General features: G+C 39.9%; 1 protein-coding gene across 1 annotated transcript in view; it reads right to left on the reverse strand.

Annotated features, from left to right (window-relative positions):
• Positions 1-25574, reverse strand: part of LOC117304620 (protein FAM135A-like) — a 37737-nt gene that overhangs the window by 2847 nt on the left and 9316 nt on the right. Inside the window, exons 2-17 of the mRNA XM_033789162.1 lie at positions 23846-23937; positions 23369-23448; positions 21863-22002; positions 17948-18018; positions 17380-17553; positions 15413-15542; positions 11658-11811; positions 10796-10845; positions 10021-10176; positions 8714-8948; positions 6795-8337; positions 5620-5767; positions 5059-5184; positions 3748-3845; positions 2442-2593; positions 452-562 (exon numbers count right to left, since the gene is read on the reverse strand). Coding sequence (XP_033645053.1) covers positions 452-562; positions 2442-2593; positions 3748-3845; positions 5059-5184; positions 5620-5767; positions 6795-8337; positions 8714-8948; positions 10021-10176; positions 10796-10845; positions 11658-11811; positions 15413-15542; positions 17380-17553; positions 17948-18018; positions 21863-22002; positions 23369-23448; positions 23846-23922 — 3445 coding nt within the window. The 5' untranslated portion in view covers positions 23923-23937. The remainder of the gene's footprint in view (positions 1-451; positions 563-2441; positions 2594-3747; positions 3846-5058; positions 5185-5619; positions 5768-6794; positions 8338-8713; positions 8949-10020; positions 10177-10795; positions 10846-11657; positions 11812-15412; positions 15543-17379; positions 17554-17947; positions 18019-21862; positions 22003-23368; positions 23449-23845; positions 23938-25574) is intronic.

A 25574-nucleotide genomic window follows, 5' to 3' on the forward strand; every position in this document is an offset into this window, starting at 1 on the left:
AGATTAATCCTAAGTTAGGAAGAAATTGGTGAAACCGACGGCTGTGCCTTTAAAGCCAATGGACACTTTGGGAGAACAGTGTTGTCCAAAGGCCCACACTTCGTGTATCACAACTTATATATAAAATAACAAACCTGTGAAAATTTAGACTCAATAGGTCTTCAGAGTCGGGAGAAAATAACGGGAAAACCCACCCTTGTTCCGCACTTTTCGCCGTGTCATGACATGTGTTTGAAATAAATCTGTAATTCTTGATATCGAGAATTGGTAATTGTTTTAATAGTAAAGCATTTCATTGAATAATATTTCAAGAGAAGTCTTTCACCATTACCTTCTGTAAACCCTGTAAGTTATTTGTAAATCTGTGAACTTTTATATTTTTGTTCTCTTCCGAAAGTGTCCAATGGCTTTAAGAGACAGCCTGGGTTTTGGAAAAGAGTGTATATCTTACCTGGAGATATGCTGAGTTTGTAGAGGAATGTCTGACGCATGTCCGAATGGTCCTTGAAGGCGAGTTGTAACAAAGAACTGGACTTCTTCCATTTCTGCATTAGCCACATGCCTGGGAGAGCAAAGACAGAATCAAACATTTAAAAGCACTGTACACGTTTGATAATTGTCAAAGACCCTTGTTCTCACTTGGTGTATCCCATCATAAGCATAAAATAACAAGCCTGTGACAATTTGAGCTCAATTGGTCATCGAAGTTGCGAGAAAATGATGAAAGAAAAAACACCCTTGTTGGATGAATTTTGTGTGCTTTCAGATTGGAATAAAAGACTCCTAGCTAGAAGTCTTTTATTATTTTAGCGAGAAAATACCCCTTTCTCAAAAACTACGTTACTTCAGAGGTAGCCGTTTGTCACAATGTTTTATACTATTAACAGCTCTCCAATGCTGGTTACCAAGTCAGTTTTTAAGTTAATATTTGTTTAGAGTAATTACCAAACGTGTACCTTCCCTTTAATAACAGAAAGCCAGTCTGAAATAAAATGCTTGGCGGCCACCTTTGAAAGAAACAAAAAAATTATGAATAAAAAGGCCCTCATCCTCCTCTTTTTGGAAAAACATGGACGATCAACTGACATTTTTTTGCGATTAGCCTTGAAAGAAAGCATGCTATACAGGGTGTCTCAACAAAATTTATACCTTTTGAAATGGCTGCCGAATACCCAATATATAATTCTTGGGGGAAAAGGTTTAAATGTATGGATAGCTTATGGACTCAACTTTCATATGACACCAAACAGTCCGGAAATAATTCATGATTGGGTGAGCACTGCTCACTTTTGTAAAGGGTATGAAAACTAGGTTGCGCAGTAATTAGCCTTACATTTGTTAAAGGCAAGTCCTTCGAAGCTTACAAAATTCACTCCAAGATGTCAGCTACTTATTCTTCAGTGAGCAGTGTTCACCCAAGCATGAATAATTTTCAGACTTTTTGGTGTCATATGAAAGTTGAATCCATAAGCTATCCATACATCTTAACCTTTTCCCCCAGAATCACATGTTTTTTATTCGGCAGCCATTTCAAAAGTGTGCATCAACAACCTGTATAGGAAACTCATTAAATGTCAATCCTGGTTTATTTGTGAACTACGTACTGTACTCTACATGTCATGTCATGCTCCAGCCAAACATAGCATAGACCAAGTTCATGGCTCTGCTTACCGTAAGCACAGAATCGGCGCTTACGAGAGCAGGGAATTCTGTGCTTACGGCAAGCGTATTTCACAGGTCAGCGGCGAATTTGGATTCTGTAAGTGGGACTCAACGTCACTAGGCATTCTACGCTTCATGCAAGACTAGCGCAGGAATTCGACGCTTGCACGTAAGCGGGGAATCGTGAATGTAAGCGCAGAATTTGGCGGTAAGCAGAGCCATGAAATTGGGCCCAGTTCTTATAAGGGAATCAATGTGTGGTGAAGAGGTTTTCAACTAGTGGTTTAAACCCGCCGTGGGCGAGGTAAATTATCAAGAACCAGGCCTCGGCGGGTTTAAACCACTAGTTGAAAACCGATTCAACACACTTTGATTCCCATTCATAAGTACCTTTTCGGTCAAAATCATCAACACTTTTTGGTCAAAAAGTAAAGTCAGTGCAAAAATTATAATTGTTCAATGATTTTTTTCAACACAACACCCCTACAGCTATGAAATGGTAAGGCTCTTGCGTAAACAACTCCTTATAAGGAGATTGCTGTGTGTGTCGCGTGTATCGCGTGATGTGGCACAACTGTTCCAGCCGGTGCTCTCGACCAATAGGAATGAAGAAACTGTCTTATAAGCACAGGTGCAAGCTCGCATGTCATGCCCGTGTTTCACTACTTTTTACTGGTGTTATATCATCCATTCAAACACCCCCTCGCGATGCCCTCTCGACCAATCAGAATGGATAAACGGTCTTAGGTATTTATGAATACATGTTCATAGCACCTTACCTGTGTTAACAATAGTACTGCTGTTATAGAGTTGGCCCAGGTGGGGACCAGAGAGTGATAGGAAGGTGTACATTCTACCGATATAAGGCTCAAGCTGAGGTCTCGTCAACGCTGACCGGATGATGATTGTCCCAAGTGAGTGACCAATAAAACTGCAGAATTAAGAAAGAAAAAATGGTAACATCCGTTTCAGACAGGCGCTCTAGAGTTGCGCCGAACTGAAATCTGAATTAAGTACATGCAAAGATCGACCCCTGAAACATTTAGGAGCGACTGGACTCATTAGAAGTCGAAACATCGACTGTTGCAGTCGTTCGAAACAACTCTGGAGCACCTTGGTTGGTTTCAGACGTCGAACTTGTCATGAGCCAAGCCAATGTAAATGTTATGTTATGTTGTAGAGTGTCATGGCCGAGTGGTTAAAGGAACACGTTGCCTTGGATCGGTCGAGTTGGTCTTTGAAAAGCGTTTGTAACCGTTTGTTACAAAATGCATATGGTTATAAAGATGATTTAAAAGTAGAATACAATGATCCACACAAATTTGCCTCGAAATTGCGTGGTTTTCCGTTTACTTTGCAAACTAACACGGTCGGCCATTTATAGGAGTCAAAAATTTGACTCCCATAAATGGCCGACCGTGTTAGCCGACGAGGTAAAAGGAAAACCACGCAATTTCGAGTAATACTTGTGTGGATCATTATATTCTACTTTTAAAACATCTTTCTAATCATATGCATTTTAAAACAAACGGTTACAAACGCTTTTCAAAGACCAACTCGACCGATCCAAGGCAATGTGTTCCTTTAAGAGCATCGAATTCAAGTTCTGGTGCTTAGTCACCAGAGTGTGGGTTCGAATCCCGGTCATGACACTTGTGTCCTTGAGCAAGATACTTTACTATAATTGCTTCTCTTCACCCAAGGGTATAAATGGGTACCTGCGAGGGTAGAGGTTGATATTTTGAATGAAAAAGCCTTTGGAGCGAAATAAACTGTTGCCCAGGTTGTATACTCCCAAGGGAGCTGAGAAACATTAAAAATGGGATGTTATTGGCCCTATGACCAGGGCACTATGTAAAGCGCATTGATACGGTTATTGTGAAATGCGCTAAGAATTATTATTATTTATTATTTGTTTATTAAGTTCGCCTGTCTGAAACAAAATGTTATTTGGGTCGACCTAGTGTCGCTCCTTATCTAATGTTTATTGTCATGGGGGAAGTGGACAAGGAATATTTAGTGTAACGTTGCGTTGCAAGAATTTTTGCCGAAATTGTAGCTGCCTAAAGATTAACCAATTCTCACCTTAGTTTCTTGGGTCTTATCCTGAAGACCTCGATGTACATGATGATCTCTTTAACAAGACGGTCTGTCATCGTCTCAAAATCAGCAAAGGTGTCTCCCTAGATAAAAAAGATATACATAAATTACAATAGGTTTGACAAGGCTCCCGATATAGACAGCTTGCATTATTAAGGGAAGGTATACGTTTTGTAATTGTCATAGACCAGTCTTCTCACTTGGTGTATCCCAACATAAGCATAAAATAACAAGCCTGTGAAAATTTGAGCTTAATTTGAGTTGAAAGCCACGTTTTTTTGACGAATTTGTGTGCTTTCAGATAGGAATTTGACGAATTTGTGTGCTTTCAGATAGGAATAACAGACTTCTAGCTAGAAGTCTTTTATTATTTTAGTGAGAAATTACCTCTTTCTCAAAATCTATGCTACTTCAGAGGACCGTTTCTCACAATGTTTTTTACTATCAACAGCACTCCAAAAGTCGTTACCAAGTCAGTTGTTAAGTTAATATTTGTTTTGAGTAATTACCAAACGTGTACCTTCCCTTGTGAAATGCAACAGGGACGCTATCGGCCAATGATTTGCCTCCTTCGACATCAGTGAAGGTGATTGAGCAAGATGCTTTAACTTGCTTCTCTTCACCCAGGGGTATAAATGGGTACACTATCGAGCAACAGGGACGCTATCGGCCAATGATTTGCCTCCTTCGACATCAGTGAAGGTGATTGAGCAAGATGCTTTAACTTGCTTCTCTTCACCCAGGGGTATAAATGGGTACCTTCAAGGGTAGAGGTTGATACCCCAGGGACACTATCGAGCAACAGGGACGCTATCGGCCAATGATTTGCCTCCTTCGGCCTCAGTGAAGGTGATTGTGCAAGATGCCGAACTTGCTTCTCTTCACCCAGGGGTATAAATGGGTACCTTCAAGGGTAGAGGTATGAAAAAGCCTTTGGAGCGCTACGATTGCCCAGGTTGTGTACTCCCTAGGGAGCTGAGAAAAATTAGATGAATGATATTGATCCGATGACCAGAGACCTACATTTAAAGCGCATTGATACGGTTATTGTAAACTGTGATGTATAAGAACTAGTTATTATTATTATTATTTAAAAAGTTAGAAACAACAGTGGAACAAAAGAATTAAAGACAAACACAATTAAACAACTACATGTAGCAGCCACTCTCCATAATTTGTCACAAAGTACACTTTTGGGAGAAGGACAACAGGGTGTGTGAATTCACTACTTTCATGTTATCATCAATGACCCCAGCTATGTTGGTTTGTTTTGTTGTTGTTGTTGTTGTTGTTTACCTGGTTACTCTCGGACATCAAGAAGTCAAATCTCTCTCCGGGAAGACCCAGCTCAAGATACGTTCTTAGTAGTCTCAGGTCAGCACGGTTACCGTCTAGTCCGTGAACGCATACCACCAAATGAACCTGGGCAAAAGACACCATCAATAGCAGGTCAATATGTACCAGGTTAACTGTTGGGGTGGTTACGGGGCGGGTTTTTTGAGGTTAGGGGACAGGCTTGTGGGAATTAAGGGACGGGTTGGGGTGGTTCGGGGACAGGCTATTGGATGGTTAGGGGATGGGTGCAAGATGGGTGGGGTTGATTGGGCATTAGGGGACGGGTTGGAAATGGGTTGGGGTGGTTAGGGGACGGGTTGGAGTGGTTAGGGGAAGGGTTGGGGATGGGTTGGGGTTGGGGATCGTTACACATTAGGGGATGGGTTGGGTTGGGGTGGTTAGGGGATGGGTTGGGGTGGTTAGGGAACAGGTTCGGGATGGGTTGGGGATGGGTTGGGAAATGGTTTAGGAATGGGTGGGTGGACGGCTGAGGATGGTTCGGGACAAATGAGTTTCAATTACCTCTAATCCTAATTCTTCTTCTTCAGGTTCCATTGGAGCTTCAGGTACACTGAAGTAAGGCTTAGTGGAGGCCTTCAGCGGTAAATCACTGTAAAGTTTGCCGGTAAATCTCAGTTTACTCTTGAAGTCTTTCTTGGCCATGGCAAAACTACAGTGGTAAAAAGCAGTCTTCTATTAGGTCAATTAGGTCACAAATTATTATGAAGTTCTTTTCTTAGCATTGCTAAACAACACCAAGAACAAAAAGTATTCATGAGAGATGTTAAATTTGCATCGGAGATCAACAATATTATTCGGGATAATCAACATGTCAACAAGTTTTAATAAATGGAAATTTTCATCGGGATTAATTTAGGTTTTTTCCACCGATGTGTGTTAGCACTGTATACTCAGTACTTTCTTGAGTACTGTAAAAAAATATCACAGGCATGTTACTGGGGATTCGAACCCACGACCCTTGCAATTCTAGAGCAGTGTCTTACCAACTAGACTACCAAGATTGCCCGGTGGCTAGAGGCAGTTCGAAAGTATTCAGTTACGTGCTATAAACGGCCTGAGTTTTGGACCCTAGCTGATTCTTTCTCGAGCCTCCATTACCCTGGTCTTGGTCTTGGTGCCCCTTCGAAAGAAGTTCCCCCCCAGATGTTAAGATTTTCTAAAAGAACGAGACCCTAAGCAAATGGCCTTGCCCTCTCCAAGATGGAATTCCAGACCTACAAGTGTCACGAGCCAGGTCTCATGGAACGACTTTAGCTGAGGCCTTGAACCTCACTCTTGAAGGAGCACAGAATTTTTCCTCTAGAAAGGGGCACTTCCATGGGGAAAGGTTTATTTGTACAGGAACCTAGCACAAGGCACCACGGCAAAAGCACAGGGCACCACAGCAATAGACCGATCCATTAGGATCCGCCCACAGCGCACGTGTGAGCAAGAACATGCGAGCCTCTCCAATGCCATTCTGCACAACTCTGCCGCCCACGCAAAGCATACGCGCACGCATGTCAGACTTTTTGTTTGACTTTTAGTTGCGCAATGGGTTGTGATTGTGATTGGTCGCAATGAGTTGTGATTGGTCAATACGCAATGGGGCGGAGCTTAATGGATCGGTCTTTGGCTGTGGGTGCTGTGGGGTATTTTGAGGCCTGGTACATGTAGTTCCTTCTTGAATCTCTTACCTCGCTTGTGATAACTGGTACAATGACCTGACTAGATCAGTCTGCCGGCTAGACGATGCCACACCGTCACCATTGTGGCTCTGCCCAACAGCTACGGCATCTGAAACGGTGGCACTGGCTGTCGGCTGGTGTGTGAGGGCAGGTTTCACAATACACGCCTCCGCCATTCCATTCCCAGAGGACCCTGAGCTACTATGATGGATAAACGAGAAGCACCCAATGCATGTGTTCATCTTAGAAGGCACGAGATGAACAGAGTTACAGTCACACAAGGCGTGGCCCTGCTTGGAATCCTCCAAGCTGTTATTCGATGAAAACGTGCTGTTGCCACTCGGGCTAGTTCTACCAACAGAGGGCGCTCCTACGGCACTACTAGGAGCGCTCGTTAGTGGACTCACCACAGGCGTTGAGCTGAGTTGGAGTTGTGCTGGTTCACTCTCTTGTGGTGTTGATTGTTTCTCTACAGTCTGTACATCCACTGGTAAATCCTTGACTTTTCCATCCTCGGAGGTTATTGCAGTTGTTGATAAGTTAGCGTTTTCCGCAGGGAGATTTATCTGTCCCGTAGTTTGAGCAGTGTCAGAGTTTTTCCTCGACGATGCAGAATCTGATTCCATGCCGGAGTCAGTGTCCAGGAACCGTAGCTGCGAGTTCTCTAACGATATCGGTTCCTCGTTTGCAGCGACACACAATTGGATGCTCGGTAAGTCATCCAGGTCAGTGGTGTCTTCCCTGTTGTCGTTTCCATTCAACTGGTCTATGCTTTCCACAAACGAGAAGTCGATCTCCGCTGCTCGGACGGCCGCCTCTCTACTCGCTGAATCATCCTCTGAGCTGATTCTGGCGTCTGGGTCTTCATCAGACTCTTCATATCCGTTTGCGTATACCTCCCCGTTCGTCTCGGTGAAGCTCGTCCGCTCCAAGACATCGGAGCTGCCAACAATCCCTGAGCTCTCACTGCCTTCGATGAACGGATCCTGGTTCTGGAAGTAAGGACCTTGCATCGGTTGAGAGGCTAGTGAGGAGTAGGCATACTCCGGGGTGGACAAGGCCCGAGTCTTGACGTAACCCTCTCTCTTATTGCTATGTGTGAGCTCTGCGGTAGCTCCCCCTGTTGGATTATTCAAAGAGGAAGTCCTACTTAAGCTTGGTAATGAGGAATACGAAGACACAATTCTTCTTTCCTTAGGTGCATCAGGGTCCTCCGAGGCTGCCAGTAACTCACTAACCGAAGGCTGAGTATCCGTTATTTCATATTTGCTGAAGTCTCGCAGCACTGCCGTCCCTCTACTAGTCTGGGCGCCAAGGCCGTGGCGTAGACTGCTGGATTTGCTGCTCTTTGAGGAGCGTAGACTGTTCTTGGTCTTTGACTTTTGCTTGGAGTGTTTCTTATGTCGTGGTGAGTTTGGATTGCTGCTTGACTTAACTGTGGGGCTCTTTTCTCTGGGCGATGAGGGTTCGTTTATGTGAGGATCCCTGGGAGAGGGTGCTCTTGACAGGGTTCGAATAGATTGGGCAATTTCATCAATACTCAGATTCAGAACTGCAAAAGGAAGCATAAATTAAGTTATTTGATGTCACTGATGTCTAAATGTGTTTCCTAAGTAAATTATGTTGTCGTGAATAGTCGTGAGCGACACAATTGGTTCACTAAGCAGGAAGTCACAACTATTTTTGTGCTAGTCGTGGCGGCAGGATAAACTGAGTAGTTGAAAAACCGTAGTCAGGATTCGACTAAGCTGTGACTTTGACACTAGTCGCCAAGGCTCAGGCCCTTTTCGAAAGCACGGCTTCGGCTTTGGATTCGGCTCAGGCCCAGCGGTTGTGTACACGCTCAGGGCTTCAGATGAGAGGACGGCACCTGAAGCCGAATCCAAAGCAGAAGCCGTGGTTTTGAAAAGGGCCTTAGTACTGATTACCTTCTTCCGTAGCTACCGAGTCTAGGTATCGATCCTCAAAGATGATAGGTATCGTCTGAGGGTCTCCGTCCGTGTCCGTACACTCTAGTGGCAGCCTGGGTAGGGACGCATAGTAGAGGGAATTACGAATAGCTTGGCCGATGTACGAATATCCCTGGCAGCTGATCTCATGGAATGCGGCTGCTGACTGTTTAGGGTTGTCTATGGTAAAGAATCCCTCAGCGAAACGTTGCACCTGTAATGGAAAGGAAAGGGGATCAGGTATCAATATGACACGGCCCAATTTCATAGCACAAAAATTTGCTTAGCATGAAATTTCTTCATTGATAAAAACAGGATTACCAACCAAATTTCCACGTGATTTTCAGGATGAGCAAACAACAGCTGAATACCAGTAACAAGCAATATGCAACCAATGGAAATTTGGTTGGTAATCCTGTTTTTGTCAAGGAAGAAATTTCATGCTAAGCAAATTTTTGTGCTCAGCAGCTCTATGAAATTGGGCCCAGGTCTTTTTCAAAATGTTAGTAATGGAAGTACTGGGCTATCATGATCAACATTCTACCCCTTGCCTGGACCTTACTTAGGCTACTGTTTGCTCACCATTAGGTTTTTTTTTACAATTCTTTTTTTCCCTCTAAAATTTACTGTGTGCTCTGGTAAAAGGTTGTAGCGACCTTGCCTGAGGATTCAAATCTCGTAGATTATTTGCGAGGTAATCATTCTTGACCTCCAATAACGACAAATTATATTTTACAACCACAACTTCTAAATTTGGTTAAAGGAATAAGTTTTTTAATTATTATTCCTTTTTGTTTTTTGCAATACAGAAAATAAACAAAAGCAACAACTCCAAAAGCACAAGACGGGCAAACATGGACAAAAGACAAACAAAACGAAAGAACAATTGAAAAACAAGTTAACACCTCCTGGTGGTACAAAGCATGTAGATGATTTGCGAATAACCCTTCTTGACCATGCCCAAGTACAAATTCTATTAAATAACCACAACTTCAAAGTGCATGCAAAGAATATATTAACACCTCCTTACCCTTGCCTGATGGTAAAAAGCTCGTAGATGATTTGCGAATAACCCTTCTTGACCATGCCCAAGTACAAATTATATTATATAACCAAAACTTCAAAGTGCATGCAAAGAATATATTAACACCTCCTTACCCTTGCCTGATGGTAAAAAGCTCGTAGATGATTTGCGAATAACCCTTCTTGACCATGCCCAAGAACAAATTACATTATAAAACCAAAACTTCAAAGTGCATGCAAAGAATAAGTTAACATCTCCTTACCCTTGCCTGGTGGTATAATGCTCTTAGATGATTTGTGATGTAACCATTTTTAACCATGACTTCAATGAACTGAGCCCAGATTAAACACAACTCTCCAGATAGCTGTGATATATTGGTATTCACAGATTCCATCATCTCCTCCTGATTGGTCAATCTCTGTCAAAACAAATATGAATATTCATTACTTTGAGTAGAAAAAAAAGACAAATTAACAAGTTAGTTTTTCTCTATTGTTAACTACTCAAAATATTTGCTAGCATAAAAACTTTGGTAACAAGCAATGGAGAGCTGTTAATCGTATAAAACATTATGAGAAAGGGCTACCTCTGAAGTAACATAGTTTTCGAGAACTAATTTTCCACTAAAATATTTGGATTTGATTTCGAGACCTTAGAATTAGTTTTTGAGGTACCGAAATCAAGCATCTAAAAGCACACCACTTCGTGTGACAAGGGTGTTTTTCTTCCATTATTATCTCGCAACTTTGACGACCAATTGAGTTCAAATCTACATGTTCTATGTAGTAAGCTTTAATTACCTGGGGTTGTCACCACACCGTTTCCACAAAATACATCAGTGCCCAATTTCATAAAAACAGTAAGCAGAAAATACTGCTTAGCAAATTTCTTTGCTTAGCAAAAGTTGAGTGAGACACCAGTCGCAACAATGTTAACTTATTGGAAAATCAGCTGTTAATCTGTTTCTGCTAAGCAAGATATTTATGTGCTTAGCATGCTTTCATGCTTATAGGCTTTGGGCTGTGTAGCATTCTCACCTGAAACGATTCACACATGATCTGAAGTTTCTCATCTAGGTCAGAGCATTCTGAATAATCAAATAAACAAACAATTATGCGCTGAGTACACAGATCTTATTTAAATCACAGTGTGAGAGTAAATTAATTATATGTTTAAAAAAAACGTATACACATGTATCCAAAACGGATCTGTTATAAGTTTACAAAAATCTAGCACTAAGCATCGGTGGACCCAAGGTCCTAGCTTTTTAATTTCAACCAAATCAGTCCTCAGCTGTTCCACATGAGTGAGCACTAGCTAATTGCTTTTGTGAGATTTTAATTGGCTTTAATTAAAATGAAACTGCTTTTTTAACTACCCCCAGGCAGAATGTAGAAAATTGTCCAATAAAGCTTTTGTAGATCGAGAGGACTTCTCGTTTTTAATACAAACTTAACTACATTTATAGGATTGAAAGGCAGTGGACACTATTGGTAATTACTCAAAATAGTTATTATCATAAAACCTTTCTTGAAAACGAGTAATGGGGAGAGGTCGATAGTATAAAACATTGTAAGAAACGGCTCCCTCTGAAGTAGAGTAGTTTTCGAGAAAGAAGTAATTTTCCCGGATTTTGATTTTGAGACCTCAGATTTAGAATTTGAGGTCTCGAAATCTAGCATCTGAAAGCACACAACTTCGTGTGACACAGGGTGTTTTTTCCTTACATTATCATCTCGCAACTTCGACGACCGATTGAGCTCAAATTTTTTTCAGGTTTGTTATTTTATGCATATGATGAGATACACCAAATGTGAAGACTGGTCTTTGACAATTACCGATAGTGTCCATTGTCTTAAAAAACCAATTAGGTATACATTCCCTTTAAAGATGTCTTACCTAATGTAAACTGCTGTTCTTTTGGCAGCTGTTTGCCGAGTTCATTAAACGCTTGACATAGCGCAAATCTCGTCTGTAGGAGCGCAGCGCACATGCTGCGGTACACTTGATATGCATGGCCGATCCTTTCTGGTGCAACAGTGTATTTATCATTCTAAAAAAAAAAAAAAAAGTGCAATTTAAACATTTACAAATAAAAACATATCAAACCTTGAAGTTGCATTGCCTGAACGACCACAACAGTGAGATATTTTTTATCGATACTGATTTCAAAAACACCCCTACCCCCACCCCCATTTTAAAGGCAGTGGACACTATTGGTAAATACTCAAACAAATTATTAGCATAAAACCTTACTTGGTAACAAGTAATGGGGAGAGGTTGGTGGTATAAAACACTGTGAGAAACGGCTCCCTCTGAATTAAGGTAGTATTCGAGAAAGAAGTAATTTTCCACGAATGTGATTACGAGACCTCAGATTTAGAACTTGAAGTCTCGAAATCAACCATCTAAATGCACACATCTTCGAGTGACGAGGGTGTTTTTTCTTTCATTATTACCTCGCAAGTTCGATGACCGATTGAGGTCAAATTTTCACAGGTTTGTTATTTTATGCATATGTTGAGATACACCAACTGTGAAGGCTAGTCTCCGATAGTGTCCACTGCCTTTACATTTGTTTTATTATAAATAATAGAAATATTTGTGCATATAACACCAGTCACAATTCAACAACACATTTAACCTGTGTTACAGGCAGGGTTCTCCCTCTAGGATTTTTCTATGACTGAAAAAAAATCCTATCCAATACCTTCCACCAGGTAGTAGATAAAAAGCAGGACAGTTCATTTCACAACTGAGAAGTCTCCCGAACAACTCAATAAATCTACTTCCACAGTAGTAGAATATATAGCAAGACAGTTCTCTTTTGAAAGAACAAACTCTACCTGGCAAGTAGATACACACATAGTGTTAGTGCAAACCAAATATATATTGACATTAAAAATGGCATGAATAACTTCGTTAGCATTTGTTCCCACCAAAAGGATAGTGGATTATCAAATTAACTATTCTCTGTGTACGCACGCATGCCCTCAATAAATACGAATGATAAACCCTTTTATAGGTCGTCTGTGTGGATGTCATTACAGCAAATTGACACCGCCTCACTGTTTTCTACATGACCACCTAGTTAAAGGCAGTGGACACTATTGGTAATTATTCAAAATATTAATTAGCATAAAACCTTACTTGGTAACGAGTAATGGGGAGAGGTTGATGGTATAAAACATTGTTAGAAACGGCTCCCTCTGAAGTGCCATAGTTTTTGAGAAAGAAGTAATTTTCCACAAATTTGATTTTGAAACCTCAGATTTAGAACTTGAAGTCTCGAAATCAACCATCTAAACGCACACAACTTTGTGTGACAAGGGTGTTTTTGTCTTTCATTATTATCTCGCAAATTCGATGGCCGAGTGAGCTCAAATTTTCACAGGTTTGTTATTTTATGCATATGTTAAGATACACCAACTGTGAAGGCTAGTCTTTGACAATTACCAATAGTGTCCACTGCCTTTAAAAAAGGCATGAATAACTTCGTTAGCATTTGTTCCCACCAAAAGGATAGTGGATTATCAAATTAACTATTCTCTGCGTACGCATGCATGCCCTCTATAAAAACCTACGATAAACCCTTTTATAGGGCGTCTGTGTGGATGTCATAACAACAAATTGACACCGCCTCACTGTTTTCTACATGACCATCTAGTTAACTAAATGCATAAGATTTGCCTTGAGATATACACTGATACATGGACAAGTACACTGACACTAAATGGCCTTGAGCAAGTCTATTTAAAGGCACTGGACACTGGTTCTAATCTCACATAGGTTCTAATCTCACATAGTCCATGCTTTATATTATTTTGTGTTTTTAAGTGCCAACTTTTGGTGTACATAGACATGTTTTATTTATAATTAACTTTCCTATCTTTTTGTACATAAATTGTTCGATACATATTTTATTACTTGTTTTATTACTTGTATTAATTACAATCAGATGTGGGGAGGCAGGTCTATGGACCACAGTAATTATTTTGCTTTTGTTTCTCCTAGCCCATCTGGAAGTATTTTTTGTATTGTCATGTATTGTCGAAATGGCTGAAAAAATAATAATAATAATAATAATAACACCTTTGGTTATTGTCAAAGACCAGTATTCTCACTTGGTGTATCCCAACATGCATAAAATAACAAAACCTGTGAAAATTTTGACTCAATTGGTCATCGAATTTGTACAAGCATAATAACAGGCTTCAGCTGAAGTCTTTTATTACTCGAGTGAGAAATGACCTCTTTCGCAAATATTTTAGTGAGAAAACTAAAAAACTATGTTACTTCAGAGAGAGCCGTTTCTCACAATGTTTTACACTACCAACAGCTCTCCATCACTCATTACCAATTAAGTGTTTATGCTTACAATAATGAGCAATTGCCAATAGTGTCCGGTGCCTTTAATAGAGTTGCTCCATAATGTTCATGGCAAGGGAATAAATCAAAGTTCTCCCAATCGTACATGTAGCTTTATTTTTAGTCGGACCAAAGAAAATTGCCACTCTAATGGGTCCCTAAGTTGAACTACCCATGAGAATTGCACTATTTTAGTCCAATTACAACCTCTATCAGGCTTGATATTTTGTCCTTTAAAAGAGGAGGAATAATTTAGTACAATGGATGGCCTACATGAACAAATGGTGAAGGCTTTAATAGAATTTTCAGGCTTTTTAGTCAGTTTTTCAGATTTTTCCTGAAGTAAATTAGGAAGAACATCCTGCCTGCTTCATTAAAGGCAGTGGACACTATTTGTAATTACTCAAAATAGTTTAATTATCATCAAACCCGACTTGGTAACGAGTAACGGGGAGAGAGGTTGATAGTAAAAAACATTGTGAGAAACGGCTCCCTCAGAAGTGACGTGGTTTTCAAGAAAGAAGTAATTTTCCACGAACTTGATTTCGAGACTTCAGATTTAGAATTTGAGGTCTCGATATCTAGCATCTAAAAGCACACAACTTCGTGTGATAAGGGTGTTTTTCCTTTCTTTCAATTGTCAAAGACAAGTCTTCTCAATTGGTGTATCTCAACATATGCATAAAATAACAAACCTGTGAAAATTTGAGCTCAATTGGTCATCGAACTTGCGAGATAATAATAAATGAAAAAACACCCTTGTCACACGAAGTTGTGTGCGTTTAGATGGTTGATTTCGAGACCTCAAGTTCTAAACTTGAGGTCTCGAAATCAAATTTGTGGAAAATTACCTATTTCTCGAAAACTTTGTCACTTCAGAGGGAGCCGTTACTCACAATGTTTTATACTACCAACCTCTCCCCATTACTCGTTACCAAGTAAGGTTTTATGCTAACAATTATTTTGAGTAATTACCAATAGTGTCCACTGCCTTTAAACAAATAATGGGTTGCCTTGTGACAATGATATTGAAGATAAGTTATCTCAGATAAATTATTATTTAGGCCGAAAATTTCTGGGAAAAAACCCCATCAAACCCCAACACGTGAGGCACCAAATTGTTGGGCGGGCCATGGACAAACCAGCTCTAGCGTAGGAGTAGGTGGCAACAGCCTCTGGAAAAAAAATAATTGTAGCCCACACCTTGAAGTGGCCTTCAGGCCTTGTGTGTCTGGCGACTTGCAAAAAAAAGAGAAAAAGAGAGAACTGAATCCAGTCATACTTACCGATGCGCCTGATAGAGGGGGTTTTCCTGATGGACCAAAGAGGACAGCTTCTAGGGTAGGTATCGGAGGCTGCTTAGTCGGTGACCCTGAGATTCTATGCAGCCATCCAGTCTTGACGGGCTTGGGTACACTATAGCGGGACATCAACCAATCAGTGTTAAAGGTAATGAAAACAGAGAATACATTAAGTAGGATTTGAAACTTTGCATGGAAATACGACATAGGAAGATTCCCAGTAACACCATGTAATGATAATCTAATGATAATTTAATCTAATTAATCTCTAACCAGAAAAAAAGTAGGAACATAACAATTGAGCACAAAGGCTGACCAACTGTTTTTTTTAATATTTTTTTAAAATTTTGTTTATGCAAGTCGCCAGACACACAAGACCTGAAGGCCACTTCAAGGGGTTGGCTACAATCAACTATTTTTCCAGGGGCCGTTGTACCTTTACCTTTACAATACACGTATGTAGGCTTAGGTATCATCCACCAGAAGCCTAGTTGGTAGAGCAGAAAGCACTACACCCCCCCCCCCACCCAACTGTACTTGTTTATACAGTGTATGATTTAATATATGTTTAAGCACTACATCCCCCCCCCCACCCAACTGTACTTGTTTATACAGTGTATGATTTAATATATGTTTTCATTTTCAAAAAATTCCAAATTGGGTAAAACAATCAGAAATCAGACTGAAATAGGAAGAATATCATGCCTGGTGACTGAGTAATAAATAAAATTTGCATAAAACATGTGCAAATTCACATATTTTGCGAGTTTTTCTGGCATTTGTGTAGAAACTCATCCATGCAGGTATACTTTACGCAACATTTACTGATTGTGTGCATAATTTATCAGTAGTTAAAGATTGTAAAACCAAAAGAACAGAACACAACCTCTAATGACCAATTAGCATTACAAAATCCATGGAAGATATCCAGCTTTCAAATAGGTTTGTCATATGTACAAAAACAATAACATAGATGTGCCCATGCGGCTTCTAATCGCAGGGCAAGTAGGATTCTCTTCTTACTGGTTTCCTGTGCATTGTCTCGTGCGACACGGCAACCGGCAGCATAAGAGACACTATTTTTAGCCGTCACTTACTATCCCAGGAATAAATTGAGAGAATTGAAATATGAATGAGTTTTTCTCAGTGGAAATTGCCTGGAACAGGTTGCCTGTAAATTACCTCTTGTGACTTGGTCTTTACGGCTGCACCCAACTAAAATAAACTCCACAAAGCAGTACATGATGCTAAATCTTCATTTTAGAATTCACAGGGGGAAAAAAATGGCACAAAGCTATTTTCGTCTTATTTTCAGCACGTTGCTATTTTTAGAAGTCTTTAAACAAACGGTCATGTGATGGGGCGGAAAAGTGATGGGACAGAAATTTGTGAACTTATTAGAATGTCTTTTTGTCCAAAAGAACTTTCCATCAATAAATCTTCAACAAAAGTGTCATACACAGAGGAATTTTATCCAATAAATGTAGTTGATTATTTCCAAATTTGAGTAACAGGTTTTGGATCTGACCCTTTAACACATGCAAACAGGTGAATATGTTAGTCTAACTAAAAAAAGGAAGAAAAGAAATTAACGCCTGTTGCTGAAGGCTTTGGATAAACTTACAAAGTTTGCAAACCTCCAACCTAAACGTGTTTTTTTACAACACAAGACACTGGACAATATTGTTAATTGTCAAAGACCAGTCTTCTCACTTGTTTGTATACCACCATATATGCAGAAAATAACAAACCTCTGAAAATTTGAGCTCAGTCGGTCGTCCAAGTTGCGAGATAATAATGAAAGAAAAGAACACACTTGTCACACGAAGTTGTGTGCTTTCAGATGCTTGATTTCAAGACCTCAAAATCTAATTGATGTTTCTCACTATGTTTCATACTATCAACAGCTCATCTTTACTCGTTACCAAGATAGGTGTTATGCTCCGACTCACCCAAAGGTTGCTTGATGGAGTCCAAGTAAGGATCCATGTATCGTCATGGAAACCGCCGAGAGATGAAAGTAATCAAAGAGTAGAGGAACGTGACTGTGGAGGCCATCGGATCCGTTTAGATTTAGCTTCAAGGTTCGACTGCTGATCATCTCCATTGCCTCTGGTGTTCCCGGCCTATCGGTAATCATCGTGTCAATTGAACAGAATTACAAGTCAGCAATCAACTTTAAAGGGTACTTCTTGTAAGACACAAAACACAATCGTCCACAGATTTACGTTAAACCAAGGTTCAACAGGCCTGTCTGTTTGGTTTTTGAAAGGTCAAGGGCACCAAGGCATTTTCTCCCTAAAGGGCACATTATGAGGAAATGCTTACCGCCAAACTCTGTGCTTATGATCACCATTTTCCGCTTACGAGCAAGCACCAAATTTCTGTGCTAGCTTTGTAAACGCAGAATGCCTGCTTCCGCAAGCACGGATTCTTTGCTTACGGTAAGCAGACCCATGAAATTACGCCCTGATGTAGACTGAACAAGAGAACATTAGGTTCCAGACCGGCAATACTTACACTTCTTCACTGCCAGAGAAGTGAAGGTCCACACTCAGCTGAATACTGGCATCATGTAACGATTCTTCAATCTGTGGTGGGGGGGGGGGGCAATGGTAGAAGATTACTTAAAGGCACTGGACACTTTCGAAATAAAAATTCACAGATTTACAAATAATTTACAGTTTTACAGAAGGTAATGGTGAAGCTTTCTCTTGAAATATTATTCCATGAAATGCTTTACTTTTTGAGAAAACATTCAAACAATATCGAGAATTACAGAATTATTTTAAACAAGGGTGGGTTTTCCCGTTATTTTCTCCGGACTCCGATGACTGATTGAGCCTAAATTTTCACAGGTTTGTTATTTTATATATAAGTTGTGATACACGCGAGTGTGGGCCTTGGACAATACTGTTTACTGAAAGTGTCCAATGGCTTTAAAGGCACTGGACACTATTGGTAATTGTCAAAGACTAACTAGTAAAATTTGCACTCAATTGGTCATCGAATTTGTAAGAGAATAATGACAGAGAAAACTCCCTTGTTGCACAAATGTGAATGCTGTTGAAATGCCTAAAAAGGCTTCAAGCCTGAATTTGTTACATGTTTGAGTGAGAAATTACCTCTTTCTTGATTACATGTTTAGTTTGATTTGGCGCATGACAAATACCTATTATTATTTTTACTATTATTAATTGTTCTTGAATGGACTACAATAAATAGCGCTCTAGATTTTCGAACATAAATTATTTAAAAAACATGACCACCATTTGAAATAAAATTTTAGTTTTTTTGTATACATGCATATACATAGAGTTAAAACAATCGATAGGTTCCAAAAACCAAATACACTTTGCCTTTAAGTATGGTTTGCAGGCTATCTAGCCACCACAACTTGAGTCACTATTATTAGGTTACTGGTTGTGGCTAGTTGAAATCAAGCATGAAACCCAGACTTGAATAAATCAGATTATTAAAAGAGGTACAATTCGTAAAACCTGATTGCAGCACTGCATTTCAGAATCACACAAGGAAATTTTAAGAAGATTGTATGTATAGATGCAAATGCACCAGGAATAGATTTCAGAAAAAAAGATAAGATTGATCTTAAAGGCTATTTAAAAAATATGTACTTTTTCCTAACAAAAAACACAATGTCCACAGATTTACATTAAACTTACACAGTTTGAAGATTATGATAGTAGAAAGCTTCCCTTGAAATTTTACTTACTGAGGTGCTGTAGTTTTTGAGAAATGAGTAAAAGTAATAATTTTCGTGATAATAATCATGAGACGAAAATGATTTTGTGACTTGTTTTACTCATTTCTCAAAAACTACACAACCATAGTTAGTTACATTTGAAGGGAAGCTTTCCACTATCATTCTCTTCAAACCCTGTAAGTTTAATGTAAATCTGTGGACATTTTGAAAAAGTACCCGAATCCTTTAACTAGTTTTTTTAGCCGATCAATTTTAATTGCTAAGCAAAGGGCGATGTCACAACAGATGACTTGACAAAATTGAAAACTCATGAAACTATTCACATTTGCAATATATTGCATAAATCGACCACGTCAGGCAATTTGGAAGATACAGTCATGTGTTCCTCACTTCAAGAAACTCACTGCACGAATGGCACGCCTAAAGCCAAAATGTAATTTGACTATAAAGATGACGTCTATTGGGAACTACCTTACACAAATTTGGAGAGGAAAAACCCCTCTGCAATCCGTATTGTAGTGTACATGTAAGTGAACAATTTGTACACCCAATTTTTCAGGAAATTTTTGATACCCTCGTACAACATCCTGGCTGAAACCTTGCTCCCCCTGTAATAATGTTACATTTAGTCAATCATGATTAAACCCTGAATAAAAAAAGTGTTAAAGACACTGGACACTACTGGTAATTGTCAAAGACTAGCCTTCACAGTTGGTGTATCTCGACATATATGCATAAAATAACAAACCTGTGAAAATTTGAGCTCAATCGTTCATCGAACTTGCGAGATAGTAATGACAGAAAAAAACACACATGTCACACGAAGTTGTGTGCGTTTAGATGGTTGATTTCGAGACCTCATCAAGTTCTAAATCTGAGGTCTTGAAATCAAATTCGTGGAAAATTACTTCTTTCTCGAAAACTATGGCACTTCAGAGGGAGCCGTTTCTCACAATGTTTTATACCACCAACCTCTCCCCATAATACTCGTCACAAAGAAAGGTTTTACGCTAATAATTATTTTAAGTAATTACCATATACCAATAGTGTCCACTGCCATTAAAGGGTCTGGGTACTTTTTGTCAGACAACAAAACAAAATTACAACAGATTTAAATGATTTACATTAAACTTCCACAGTTTGAAGAGAATGATGATATAAAGCTTCCCTGAAAATATTACGTGCTGAGGTGCTGTAGTTTTTGAGAAATGAGTAAAACAATGTCATGAAAATAGTTTTGGTCTCAGTGATCGTGATCAGTGATCATGAGACGAAAATTATCAGCAACTAAATTTTGTTTTTAGGTACACTTTCTACTATCATTATCTTCAAACGGTGTAAGTTTTATGTAAATCTGTGGACATCGTGTTTTTTTTGACAAAAAGTACCCAAATCCTTTAAGTTCAGCACCTTGAAGTCGACTACAACAATGCACCAATGTATCATACTGCCTATCACCTCACATGTATACATCTCCCCATGGGAAACATCACATGGAGGTGTCACGTCTTCAGCAACATCATTTCTTTCTAAATGTCTATTTTTGGAAGGCTGACTGGGGAGAGAGAGGAAGTAAATTGCCAATCAGGAGGCAATTTGTGCGAAGATGGTTTTTTTTTTTTTGTGGGAGATAAAGATTACAATTTGGTTTTACCCATGCATGGTTATCTATTGAGCATTGTATACTCAGTACTTTACCGAGTGCCTTGAAAACAAAATCCACAGGCAAATCATACTATGGAACATCAGTATTACAAAGGGTCGCGAGTAATGCTTCAACCCAGAGGTGTATAGACCATGTGACCTTTGTTTACAATAAGTTTGACCTTGTACATTCTTTGAATATTCTGGCAGGCAAGATACTGCACAGGTCATGGGAAAGTTGGCATTTTGTGTCATAATTTCCTCATAAATCCAAGAATTGTGAAAGTAAAAGCTGGACAAGTTTTGATATGTGCCCCCTTTCATCATATCAAAAGTTGGTAAGATTTAGACTGTGCAATCTCCATAAAATATAAGATTTTATGTTTTCTTCACAAATCATGCCTGCCGGAAGTCCAGGCTCTGTGGCTCTTTTGTAAACATGTGATGTCACAGGTCACATCATCTATCATCTCGAAAACTACAGCACCTCATCAAGTAATATTTTCAGGGAAGCTTTCTACTGTCATTATCGTCAAACTGTGTAAGCTTAATGTAAATCTGTAGACATTGTGTTTTTTTGTCCAACAAAAAGTACATAAACCCTTTAAGCACAAAAAGCAGCTTAGCACGAAAACAATGGGAGACTTTCAAGGCGCTTGGTGGCAGCAGACTTACCAGGTAAAATCCATTGTTCTCGGTAATGTGCGCGTGCTCAGAACTACTTAAACAATGGAAATTTACCTAGTAAGTCTGCTGCCACCTACATGGAAGCAGGGAATTCCGTGCTAACGGCAAGCGTAGTAAGCGGCGAATTTTGGCTTCTGCGCGTGCATACTCTGCGTTACCAGGGATTCTACGCTTACAAGGCTAGCGCAGAAATTGGGTGCTTGCACGTAAGCGGAGAATCGTGATCGTAAGCGCAGAATTCTGCGGTAAGCAGAGCCATGAAATTTGGCCCATGTCATGTGTCACTTGGTATCCTGTTCATTTGTGCTTAGCAGAAATTTGTTGAGAAATATTTTCCGCTCAAGCAGCTCTATGAAATTGAGCCTCGTTCCTATACATACCCTGTGGCTGTCCACAAGAAGGTAGACCTTAAACAGTTTGACGTCATGGAGCTCCACCTCCTCCCTCTTATACATGATCGGAAACGTTCTGGACACGCCCACATTCTTACAGGTGTAGGCGGACAAATTGTTGGAGCCCTCTGTCGGTAGATAAAAACAAGAAATTGTTTGAAGTGCAATATAAAGAGACTTAGACAAAGTGAGTGGTAGCCTGATCATCTGACGTCACTGTTCAAGGCTCGCGAGTGACGCCAGTGAGTGGCCTAAAGCCTAGGTCAATCCACGCCCATAATCACCTTATAGAAAGGTGTGCGGTAACACCATGTAATGACTATCTCTAATGAATTGGGGTGGTTCTGAAAAGAACCGTTGGTTTCAACTGGACGTTTCGATCAGTATGCTCCAATCGTCTTCTGGAGAAAGCTTTCTGGCTTTCTCCAGAAGACTTTCTCCAGGAGATGATCAGAGCATACTCATCGAAACGTCGAGTTGGAACCAATGGTTCTTTTCAGAACCACCCCCAACTCATTAGAGATAGTCATTACATGGTGTTACCGCAACCTTTCTATATCGTATTTCCACCATGCAAAGTTTCAAATCCTACTCATAATCACCTTCATATGTACATGACAGAAAGTGCAGCTGCCAAACGTAACCTTGGACCAATCAAAACGCATATCCAATGAAACTATTGTATCCAATGAAACCTCTGGTTCTGGAAGCAAGTGTTTATTCTGCCAGTCTATCTTTAAGTGGCAGTGGACAATGTTGGAAAGAAGTGCACAAACAGCTATTTGGTTTACGGTATAAAACACCATGTGTGTATTTTGCAAGGTAAGCTTTGTTCTTCAGCCAAATGTTTTGCTTTATACTCGCGGAGTTCTGAAAAAAACTGTCCCGCTTTTTACCTACATGTACATGTACTAACCTGGGTCGAAGGTAGAATATTGGCCTGGACTACTACTTTAGCCCAAATTATTAGTTAGTATTATATTTTGTGTCTTCACTACTACGGAGTGAGTTCTTATTAATAATAATAATAATAATTATAACCGTATTTATAACGCGCCTTTTGCCAAAGGATACAAAGCGCCAGGTATTATTACTGCAAGGAGTGGGGCGGATTTTGAGATATAAGACCTAATCATTAAGCACCATGTAATGGTTTACAAGGTGCTGTGGCGCAATATGCTGCCAATCCAGCCAGGAACACCGGGGCGAACCCCTTCTCTTTTCGATAAGTGCACGGGGTTCTTTTACATGCGTTCACACAACACATGGGACCAACGGCTTTATGTCCCTTCCGAAGGACGAAGCAATGGTTATGTGTCTTGCTTAAGGACACAAGTGTCACGGCTGGGGATTCGAACCCACACTCTGCTGATCAGAAACACCAGAGTTTGAATTCGGTGCTCTTAACCGCTCGGCCACGACACTCAAAATTTCAACTAGCTTGCTCTAGTCATCGCCAGGCTAACACCTTGTTGTACGTTCAAAACCACTCACCTGAAGGTTTGACGATGATGGCCTCCGATATAAGAGTTGTTTTAGGACCTCCTTTGATTGAGCATCTAACATGGTAGTACCTGGAAAAATATCATCCAGAAAAGCTGTTACAGATTAACTTCAAAATGATCAGTTTTGCACACTGCCAAAACATCACAATAGGTCACAAGGCCTGATACTTCACAGTGGCAACAAAGGCGTTTGCCTCCGTGCCCCCTGGTCATTGCCTTGGTGCCCTTGAAATGCACCCGTAGACTTACAGCTAGAACTTGGGCGCTTCACATGTTGATTTTCAATAACTTATTTTTCATGAACATTTGAAGAGAAACAACAATGATACATCATACTCTTCAATTTTGAAACCAATCGTTTTGGGGAAAGCTATCATAAGAGGAAATTTATGAAAATGAATGATGGATTATCGTCAGAATGAAACAAGAATGGTTTTCAACTACAATGGAACACTTAACTACTCACCCTCTTTGAAACAAATCGATATTGTGAAACTTTGTAAGTTCAACGGCGAACTCCAACGCTGCCTGTAAGTCAGCCATCTTGAACAGTTCAGACTACATTGACAAAGAGAATAGGAAAGAATGATTTACTCCTCCATATTGCATGCACATGTTTGTAGACGTACAGTATGGGCTTTGTCCTATTATGCTGTCATCTTCTACTGTTCAAAAGTTACATGATGATGTGGACTTGTGAACCTATATCTTATAACAATAACAAATTATTTGCGGGCTAATCATCCTTACTTGCAGCTAAGAGCTGAATTGCGAAGGAGGCAGCTACAACGTGTTTGTAAAGCAGGCATGCATGGGCACCATTGGCTGCCATTATGACTACCCAACCCATTATGACCACGGAGCACAGCCAAGATCGAAAGTGTTTGATTTTTCCCGAGGGAGGAAAACCGGATGGGCGGGAAAACCCTCGTGGCACAGCAGAGAACGAACGCACAACTCATCTCACATGGCCCTGGCCGGGAATCGAACCCGGGTCACCTTGGTAAGAGGCAAGCGCTTTACGCACAAGCCAACCATGCCACCCAATTCTTGTAGAATTGTCATAGTCTTTTGTCCTGTTATGTCTGGGGCAAAATTTCATGGCTCTGCTTACCGCCAACTTAAATGTACTAACACCATTCTTGCTTCTGCGCAAGCAACGAATTTCTGCTCTAGCTGTGTAAGAAAAAAATGCCTAGTTAAGTAGTTCTTCCTCCATGCAATAAAGACTATTGTGATACATGTAAATTTGTAAGAGATGTTAAGTTAGCACTGGGGATAAAGAATATTAATTTTGGTTTTTACCCTTACATCGATGTGTGTTAGCACTGTGATAAATCTAATTGCATATTTGTCGAGTGTGACTTGCTCTACTGGTGTCAATGTGTGCACAGTTGACAGTTTTTATGTGAAATATCTGCAGTGTCAATGAACAACATCCAACACTATGCAGTAAGATCCATAACAACTCAATAATTCCAGTCTTTCAATCTCAAATTACCCATCAAAAACCATTTGCACAGGCCTTCATTTAAAAGGACCAAGATTGTGCTCCTCTGCGCTCTTTAAAGGCAGTGGATACTATTGGTAATTACTCAAAATAATTATTAGCATAAAACCTTTCTTGGTGACAAGTAATCGGGAGAGGTTGGTGGTATTAAACATTGTGAGAAACGGCTCCCTCTGAAGTGCCATAGTTTTCGAGAAAGAAGTAATTTTCCACGAATTTGATTTCGAGACCTCAAGTTTAGAACTTGAGGTCTCGAAATCAACCATCTAAACGCACACAACTTCGTGTGACAAGGGTGTTTTCTTCTTTCATTATTACAGCACATGTATGCATATTTAGTACTACAATTTTACACTACAGTAAGAAATTTCCTTCAACATAATAACCTCCCCTCCCCCCCCCAATGTAATTAGTTTTAAATTTAAAATGAAAGCTGTGACAAGAACCAGAATTCTGAAGCTATTCTGGCATGTCTGGGGACTGGAAACAGCCAATCACACATCCTTGATATTCCACGAAAAATCTTTTGAATGAATGGTGAACTTAATCTAGAAAATGCTCACTTCATTTCGGTCAATTGACAATTTCATCTTCATTCTAAACTAGGTGTCCCTAAAGGAACACATTGCCTTGAATCGGTCGAGTTGGTCTTTGAAAAGCGTTCTGTAACCATTTGTTATAAAAT

Source organism: Asterias rubens, chromosome 21 (genome assembly GCF_902459465.1).
Source record: "Asterias rubens chromosome 21, eAstRub1.3, whole genome shotgun sequence".
Taxonomy (NCBI): domain Eukaryota; kingdom Metazoa; phylum Echinodermata; class Asteroidea; order Forcipulatida; family Asteriidae; genus Asterias; species Asterias rubens.